The 9,911-nt window shown below is 43.3% G+C and overlaps 1 protein-coding gene across 1 annotated transcript; it reads left to right on the plus strand.

Annotated features, from left to right (window-relative positions):
• The first annotated feature begins 2,553 nt into the window (after positions 1 to 2,553).
• Positions 2,554 to 4,586, plus strand: LOC147309403 (uncharacterized). The gene is made up of 3 exons (XM_086269692.1): positions 2,554 to 3,516; positions 3,692 to 4,066; positions 4,177 to 4,586. The coding sequence occupies exons 1-3, from the start codon at positions 2,767 to 2,769 to the stop codon at positions 4,333 to 4,335; spliced, it is 1,284 nt and encodes a 427-aa protein (XP_086125818.1). The 5' UTR covers positions 2,554 to 2,766; the 3' UTR covers positions 4,336 to 4,586.
• The last annotated feature ends 5,325 nt before the right edge of the window (positions 4,587 to 9,911 follow it).

The raw sequence follows: 9,911 nt of genomic DNA on the forward strand, positions 1-9,911 counted from the left end.
GTGAATGCAAAAGGAAACTACTACAGTATAAACTTCACTTCTTTAAGTGAGACTAACTGCTGTGACAGTGCACTCGGGTGTGTATGATGACTTATTCCATTCTGAATGTGTCGGTTTTATGTGGAAGTGTAAATTGTCTCTTTTATGTTCTTTAATCTGCAGTTTCCAAAAGATGACTTTCATTTAATGTAAGAATTTTCTGATCACAGATCGAGTCCTTCACTCTGGTTCCACATGTGAAGCACCTCGGCATGTTAATCTTTGATTTCCCACAATGTGTTGAGCAGTAAACACGATGTGTTCTGTGCTCTGCAGCCCCAGTCAGCTCCAGAATATTAAAATCCAATGCTCTCTTTTGGTTAAATGAGGAATTAAGACATTTACAAAATGAGACAAAACGGAAAAAGAACAAAGTCAATGCTTCCTGTCTGCTTTTAAGATTGTGATGTTTGCTCATGACCTGAAACTCGAGGAAGAAAGAAACACTTTTCTTTCACAACCTGTCACAATTTCAAAATACTTTTTATTTTAACAAAGTGTGATTGGTACCTGTTACGGATTCAAATATTGGGGATGGAGACAAGAGAAAAACCACAATAACAACACTGGTCCGGCCGGGTCGAGTCAAACGATGATTTTAATGATCACACGCGTGGGAGATGGACACCGTACGCAGACAGCATCAGATCTCAAAATGGTGGAGCATTGATCAACCTCTTATAGCCTCTAGTGGCCCCCACCTTATCATAAAAAGCCTAAACATTCACATGCTTTCTCTCACACAGCGCCTAAGCTACGACCTTGGCTCCCTGTTTATCTGCTCCTGCTGAGATGGGGCAGAAAACTCCAGCATGTTCTGTTCTCTTCTACTCAGACAAATAAGGCGATGACTTTCTGCGAACAGTATTTCTTATAACTCAGCAGTATAATGCATCATAAAACAATATCATTCATTCACTGTCCTTACACAGTCTGGCCCCGCCTCTACCTGTGACATGCTGCCTATGTTCTGGGATATTGGCATGTTCTTGTTGCCTTTTCAGTCTGAGCTCAGCAGCTCTGGAGTCTCCTGGCTGACGACCTCAGATGCAAATCTTGTAACCGTTTTTTAAAATCTCTTCCTGACACATCATTTTATTATTTGGCTTTCTATAAATGCTAGTGCCTTTATCACTCACGAATATAAGTATGTTGCTGTTTTTCTTCTCTTTTCTTACTCGTTCACATTTTAAATAGTTCTTCGTGTCCTTTGTCTTTATTTTTAACTTCTCATATTTGTCGCATTCATTATTGTTAATCATTTTGTAACTGAAAAATGATTTGCACATAAAAATGAAGTCAAAGTAAACCTTCAGGCTCTGCCGCCTGTTGATGGGAAGCGTCTGTAAAAGGAAACGTAGACAGGAGAGATAAGATCAGGGGTGTGGAGGTTCTCAAGGGTGTTTCCTACCATGGAACATTTAGAAGTCATTAATGAAAAGCCTGAGCATCAGAGACATAGTCACCAATCAGGAGTCACGCTCGGACTCCAAGACAGTGAAAATTACACTAAATGATGTCAGGATTGCAACTGTGTGAGTACGTGTGTGTTGCTATCACTCCTGTGAGCTGTGGTGTATCCTGCTGTTAGCCTGTTTCTTCATGAATATTTACCCAAAGACACAGAGAGCTGTCAATGAGGGAAACCTCAACCCCTGACCCTCCGATCCCTGTATGTATATAGCACTAAATCACAACAGCAGGCACCTTATAATGTCAGGTGAAGACGCTACAATGACACAAGACAGTGTGATGCCTCCGCTACACTCTGGGCTGAGTTGTGCCCTCAGGGTGAAAAGTCCCTGTTAGTTGATACAAAGTTGCTCTGACTGATCTCCTACGATGAAACGTTTCCATGCTGGTAGAGTTTCTTCCAGGGTGTTCACACAGTATGATGGGGCATTGAATTACTGCAGCAGAGGTTCCCCGTACACCGACTGTGATCAACCAGTAGATCTCAGTTAGTGTGAGTAGATCATATGACAGTTTTCTTTTTTTAGATTTGAGTCTGTCATCTGTGGTTTAGAAAATGAACTCCACCCTCTTCTATGGGACAAAGGCCATCATGTACATCCAGTTTATATCTACCAACGACAGGATATCAAGCATGTAGAAAGGATGCAACAGTGACCCCCTATGAGCAGCACTTTGGCGACAGTGGGAAGGAAAAACTCCCTTTTAACAGGAAGAAACCTCCAGCAGAACCAGGCTCAGGGAGGGGCGGGGCCATCTGCTGTGATTGGTTGGGGTGAGAGAAGGAAGACAGGATGAAGACATGCTGTGGAAGAGAGACAGAGGTTAATAACAGGTATGAGTCAGTGCAGAGAGGTCTGTTACAGTTTTTGCCCGTTGCTTGAACACTATAAACCCATGCTTAGACTAAAGTAACACACCTTGAAGCTTTTGTTACCATACCTCAAACACATGTACCCATACCTTGAACAAAAGCGCTGCTTTGCACCCCAGTTCCAATTATGCAACACACCTACTCCCTTATGCAACACACATGGTCCTGCATGCTACACTCCATTTCATACATAAGACACTTCGCTCACAAAATGAAATTTCAGGGTGCCATTCGGAAAACACATGTATCCAAAATACAAAACACATCGGGTAATTGCAACCACTCAAATACACACCTGAAGGCACTTACTTGCAAAACCGAACACCAATTAGCCAACTACAAAAAGCCCTCAGCGTAGCCATTTCAAGAACTTTGCAAGCATGGATGGAGGGAGAGCAAGAGGAAGAGGTAGAGGAGGAGGAGGAAGAGGAGGAGGAGGCCGAAGAGGCCATGCACGGACCCATATTTCTGATGAAATAAGAGCAACTTTGGTGGACCATGTCATCAACCACGGCCTGACTATGAGGGAAGCTGGGCAGAGAGTCCACCCACATCTAAGCCGCTTCACAGTGGCATCTGTAATACGAACATTCAGACTAGAAAACAGGTCTGTCTTCACCTCCATACCTTCTGCTCTACTCAGATGGTTCCATAGCACTGTTCTACAGTATATCACATTACCATATCAAGTGTACGGGGTGCTAATGCTCCTTTTGCAGCCAAAGTGGCTGATTCCTTATATTGAAGTACAGTGTTGTACAGTGGATGACACAGTACATACAGTAAAGTACTGTAAGAAAAATAAGCAAACCGATGACAATATGTGGTTGTATTTCTCTAGAATGACTCGAAGACCTTCTGGGGGAGGACGCCAACGCCTGTTCACACAACAGCAGGAACTTGCTGTTGTGGACCTAGTGAGGGCAGACAATGCCATCCGTCTCCACCAGCTACGACGGAAAATACTTGCAGACAGGCGAGTGTTCAGCAACATAAACCATGTGAGCATCACCACCATCAGACGCATCTTGGGTAAACACAGCATCACCATGAAGCAGCTCTACAGAGTCCCATTCGAGAGGAACAGTGACAGGGTCAAAGGACTTCGAGCTGAATATGTACGGCTACGTGTAACTGTCCCTTACATTTACAATAGAGTATTGGTGAAGTCCAGTAGCAGCTGAATATGTACCATATCAGTACCACATGGATCTATTCTGAGAGCTACACAGGTACCTGTGTGATGGGGTGAGGGTGCTGCATGTGTAGCACTGTAGTACAGTGATATGTTCCCCTTTTTTTCAGAGGATCATGGCCATGGATGGAGCTGCACAGCCTCATGAATACATTTTCATTGATGAAGCTGGATTCGACCTGAGCAAAACAAGACGACGGGGTCGTAATGTAATTGGCCAAAGGGCAATTGTGCACGTCCCAGGGCAGCGCGGGGGAAACATCACATTATGTGCCGCCATATGCCTTCGAGGGCTTCTGCACCATCATGCAACACTAGGTCCATACAATAGCCAACACATACTCACATTTCTAGATGCTCTCCATGATATAGTTGTACAGAACAGACCAGATCAGCCCAGGTTTGTGGTGATATGGGATAATGTCAGTTTCCATCGGGCTGCTCTGGTCCAGGCCTGGTTCTCCAACCACAACCAACTTGAAGTGGTATGCTTGCCCCCTTACTCACCATTTTTAAACCCTATAGAGGATTTTTTTAGGCTTGGAGATGGCGAGTATATGACCGCCAACCACATGCCCGCATGCCTCTTCTGCAGGCAATGGAACAGGCCTGCGGCGACATTCAGGTGACAGCAATCCATGGATGGTTTCGACATGCAAGAGGATATTTTCCCCGGTGCCCAGCGGGAGAAGACATTGCTTGCGATGTTGATGAGGTCCTGTGGCCAGACCCCAACAGACGGCGGGATCCATGAGCCCACGTATGCACAATTGTCATGGTTTTTTGTGTTTACAGTATAGTGTTTTTTCTATTGCAGTATTATTGTGTTGTTGTTGTTGTTGTTGTTTTTTTTTGCTTTATCTGAATTCATGGTACTGCAATGTACAATATTGAGTAGGTCTATTTGCGTTTTTGGTTGTTTGGAAATGTGTCTCCTGTAAATGTGCCTTCTGAATAAACAATGGAAATCAAGGACTGCAGTGTTTTATGTACAGCAGACTAGTGTGTTCCCCCTGATCTGTGAGTGTTTGCATATGATGCAAGTATGTGTCATTTTGTCAACAGAGTTACATTTTGACAAAGGAATGTCAGGTTTTGACAGCAGAGTTTAGGTTTTGAGAGTAGAGTTTCAATTTGGCACAGATGTGACTGGTATATTTCCCAGTGTTGTGTCATGTGTACTTGTGTGTACAGTTTTGGCACAGAGAGCGGAGTTTTGCAAAATGTGTTCAAGCAGTGGGCAAAAACTGTAATACATAGTGAGTGAAGAAGAAACACCCAGTGCATCATGGGAATCCCCGGCGTCCTACACCTATTGCAGCATAACTAAGGGAGGATTCAGGGTCACCTGGTCCAGCCCTAACTATATGCTTTAGCAAAAAGGAAAGTTTGAAGCCTAATCTTGAAAGTAGAGATAGTGTCTGTCTCCTGAATCCAAACTGGAAGCTGGTTCCACAGAAGAGGGGCCTGAAAACTGAAGGCTCTGCCTCCCATTCTACTTTTAAATACTCTAGGAACAACAAGTAGGCCTGCAGAGCGAGAGCGAAGTGCTCTAATAGGGTGATATGGTATGGCCAGCAGGTGGATGAGGGAAAGGGGAGGCAGGAGGAGGAGGAGAGATCCAAGGCGGCCGCCGGTCTGAGTGTCAGGTGAACTGAACTTCAGGTATCTGGGTCAGATATAAACCAAGTTTAGGTGGAGTTTATTTTCATTGTGCTGACAGCTACAATGGAAAAGACACAAAGCTGGAGTTATTCTGTGTCTTTGCTGCACAGCTGCTTCTTCTTCTCTCATTCTCTCCCCTCTCTCTCCTGTTTCTACTTCAATCATGAAACTGATCAATGATCAGCTGATCGTCTCTCTTGTTTGTTTATCGCTCACTTTGCGCCAGAAAGAAGAAACCAGTCGTTGTCGCGTTAAACAACAGCGGGGCGTTTGATCAGCTGTTGTTAGAATGTATTTAATATTAATTTCTAGTATCAGCTGATGTTTGCTGGAGCCACAGCTGTAAAGCTGCTGGTCATGATATGGTTTGGATATGTGGTGAGAGGGAAACATGAAGATGAAACCAGGAGATGTCCTTACTGAATCATCAGAGCTGAACAGGTGATGGAGAAACAGGTTTACCTTTTAGGTGACATGAATGAGTTGAAGGGAAGTTATGAACTGTTTCTGAGAGACAAATAACACCAGGATCCTTTTCTAAGTAGCTGACAGCTGGTAACTGTGCAGGGGCGGGTCTAGCAAAGTGTTGCCAGGGGGGCAGGTAGGCATTAACAGGGAGAGGGGGGCACAAAGAAATACTTTCTTATTCTCATTTAAAATGTCTGGCTGTTATTAAATAATTATCTGAATCTTACAACAAACGATTGATAGATTGATGCATATATACCATCAGAACAGTGCACATCACTGTCACAACAGTGTTTATTATCATTCAAAGGCTTTATGATTTTTCCTATAATGGTGGGCTGGTCTCTAGTCAAAACGCCCGGGCTGATTTTCTGTCCCAGTCCAGCTCTGTATGCAGCTCATCTGCAGTCTGCTGTTACCTACATCTTCCTATTCAGAAGGCAGAATTTCTGAGTTCTGAGTGCAATCAAAGCACCACGACTGCAGTTTTTGTGTTGGATGTAAAAGGCGCACATGACGCTGTGACGTAGGCTAGAATCATGGCGGCGGTCAACGATGGTCCAGGCGTGGGATTTCTCTCGTGGAAATATGCACATTATCTTTTCCTTTCTATTGGTAGGTGGCACAGTGCACTGTGGCAAGTAAGCAAGCTAGAAGACTGGCAGTCTGGCTGGGTATCCAGTTACAGAAGCAACGCATTGACGAATTCTGAGTAAAACCAAAGTTACTTTCCCTAGTAACTAGTTACTTTGAAAGTAATGAGTAACTTGAAGTAACTGAGTTACCTTTGATAGAAGTAACTAGTAATGTAACTCATTTACTAATTTAAGGTAACTGCTTGTATGTGAGGGGTATGTCTGTCTAATTTAGCCAGAATATAGTAAAACCTACACTTTCCCTCACCCCCCTGCATCCCTTCATGCTGCAGTCGACTTAAAATAGAATAGAATAGAAAACAGTTGTATTTCCACTGTCTGCCATCAGATGAGCACTGGCCAGCATACAGCTGGCAGTCATGCTTGATGTTAGCTTTAGCCTCTGCACAGCATGTGGAATTCCACATAGGTCCACATAGCTGTGCATCACCTCTGTGTGGCCTCAGAGAGGCTCATTCATGCTTCAGTAAACTGAGTGATTGTGGTTGGGGGAAAGGGAAGGATGTGTCACACAGCTTCCTGACTGTGGTGGAGATATTTTCTCTTGTCACTACTCTCCCTGCTGTGATCTAAAAGTTGAAAGGATGTTCTTTATCCACTTTGATGTTCACTTCAGTTCCCTGCAGACTGCTGATCATAACCCATTTACAGTTTTTTGTGAATGCTTAAACCCTAACTGTGATTCCTGTAGCACAATCTCTAAAACTATTCAGACTTATAGCAAAACCACTCACTGAGTTTGCAAAACTAAAAGCACAAAAACTGCTTTGCACTCAGTTTGCAATTTTGTAACACACACTTTGCACAACTGTAGGCACAATTCACTGCACAACACTCAATTACCAAATTTCCAACACACTCCTAGCAAAAGTATACACATGTATGGCTATCATTAACACTAATTTGCCAACTGTCTGGCACACTTTCACATGTGAAAACTTTTTTAGATAATTAGTTCACTTTGCAATCAGCCTAAGCACTATAATACAGGTAAGCTGTGTGTGCGGAGTACAATGGAGGGAGCAGGAAGAGTGAGAAGTAGAGGAGGCCGAGGAAGAGGACGTGGAGGTGAAGAAGTAGGATGAAGAGGACGACAAGGACAAGGAGGAGCAAGAGGAAGACGAGAAGGGGGGAGAGGAAGATGAGGAGGGGGGAGAGGAAGGGTAGGAAGAGTAAGAAATAGAATTGCTGATGACATCAGAGCTACAATAGTGGACCATGTAATCAACCGTGGAATGACCCTGAGGGTAGCTGGCCAACGGGTCCAGCCTAACTCGAGCCGCTACACTGTAGCAGGCATCATAAGGACATCTTGAAATGAGAATCGGTGAGTACAGTCACTTCGCACTAAGATCTGTAGCACTGCCATATGCCAATGAGAAACACACCAATACCATTGATGTAAAAATACTGAAATTGTTACTTTACAGAATTGCTAGATGACCAGATGCTGGGGCAGAGGAAGCATGTTCACTGCAGACCAAGTAACCCATAGAGTCATTATGGCGATTGCAAATAATCCTATACTTGGAAATAAACACTTGTGTTTGTTTTGATGTGTTTGAATAAACAGCAGTACTTGAAGTTTGGATCCCTCTATGCTTATGGATCTATGACAGCAGTATGAGCTCAAACTGACATAGCCTACCTTGTGCACAGAGAAAGCAAAAGCCAGATGTGTTTTGTATTCATACCATCAGTGTGCAGTTGGCGCATTGTGTGCTTAGTAGATGATGGCTTGTGTGTACTGTTTGATACGGAAACACCATTTTTACGAAGGTGTGAAGAGTTAATCTAGCTGTGTTTGCTTTTGCAAGAGAACTACAATGTTTTGATGATTGGGTGACAGGTTTTCTTATTTGTGTGAAGAGTTTTGCAAAATTAGCCAATAGTTACAAAAAATGTGCTTAAGCAATCAGAAAAAACTGTAAAACCGAGGAGGCCCACACTGTTGCTGATGTGTGAGAACTGCAAAAACCAGATAAAGCATTGAGGGTACCATGTTGTTTCTGTTACGCTACGACAGACATTAAACTTCACTGGAACTGTGATATTTACTGAGATATTAACACATATTGCCATAAAAGTTTGAACAAAACTGACTCTTTTCATCTGCTGGGCTGAATTAAGGCTATTACGTAACAGATGGACACGAGCAGAGAAATTCTCCAGTTATATAAACTGTGGTCTTGATCTAAATATTCCCATTTTAAGCTTTAATTACAACCTGATCATGAATGGATGATGTGAACAGTTTCTGAGCTCTCTATGTCTGTTCCTGTCTTGTTTGTGACTGATGTGTCACAGCTCAGTTATCCTATTTCAGCTGTTTTATGGACTTGGAGGGTTGTGATGGACTGGTGTCCACGGTGGCATCTCATTCAGAGTCAGCCCTTTGCTGATGTAACAATGTGGTTAAAAAGATGAAACACGCCTAAGGATGCATCAACTCTCCCAGTATGAGTTGAACAGGAGCTACCTATTACAGTTTTTCTCAAATGCTAAAACACATGTCACAAACGTTTCCACCATGTTCCCCAATGTCCAAACACAACACCCTTCTCTAAAGCTACATAAACACAACCACACCTTCCCACTGCAAAACTCAAACTCCCACACCAAGAGAGCAGCTCGAAGCTGTCAAAACTGTAAACACTATACACAGCATTACACACTACAGCAAAACAATTGAAAACACAATGCTCAATTTGTGAGAAGGTTCTTTGTTCCATAACTGCCAATGCATATTTTAGAAACTATACAGTAACGGATCGTCGTAGATCTCTGCAGAGGATTAGGCATTTAGATTTGTGAGTTTCATATGAGTAGTATAAATCTATGGAAAATCCTGCATGTACGTACACTACTGTAACACAACTCAATGCAAAAACAGAATCTATTGCACACAACAGTAATCTTGAAAACATGAACAGGGGGTGAAGTTTTTTTATTTACGTTATTCACACCACACACACCACAATCACTGTGCGGCATCATGTCGCTGAGCTGTTGCTCGCATCTCGTCCGTAATGATGGTGCGAGGTTGTCTTGCTCTCCCTCCTGGACCTTCTCTTCTCCCATGTTGGCCTTCTCCTCTTCCTCGTTGGTCGCTCCTCTTCCTCCTCTCATTTGAACTCCTCTTCCTCATTGGCCTGCTCCTCTTCTTCCAGGGCCAGCTCTTCTCCCTCCTCTGCATCAAATTCCTCTTCCCCTGACTCTGCCTTCATCCATTGTGTTTGTTTGGAACCTTCAGCATACTGTGCACTCTGAACTTGCTTTTACATGTGGGTACAGCATTAGCAACAAGTGTCTTCAATTTTGAGTCATTGTGTGTAGTGACTGACGCCAGGTGTGTTCCCTGTGTTCAAAGATTGGTGACTGTGGCAAGCATTTTGCATCACATGGGCTTTCATTTGAGAATATGAGCAGAGTTGTTTTGCAACATGTGTTTTAGCAAGGAAAAATGTGTTTAGATTTATGAGTACAGAGGGTTGTGTTTTGTGAATTGTGTCTTCATGTGACATGTGTTTATGGTACTGGA

This window comes from Aulonocara sp. 'chitande type north' Nkhata Bay, linkage group LG17 (genome assembly GCF_057382095.1).
Source record: "Aulonocara sp. 'chitande type north' Nkhata Bay isolate Kocher_YH1m ecotype deep benthic linkage group LG17, A_spYH_male_GT1.1, whole genome shotgun sequence".
Classification (NCBI taxonomy): domain Eukaryota; kingdom Metazoa; phylum Chordata; class Actinopteri; order Cichliformes; family Cichlidae; genus Aulonocara; species Aulonocara sp. 'chitande type north' Nkhata Bay.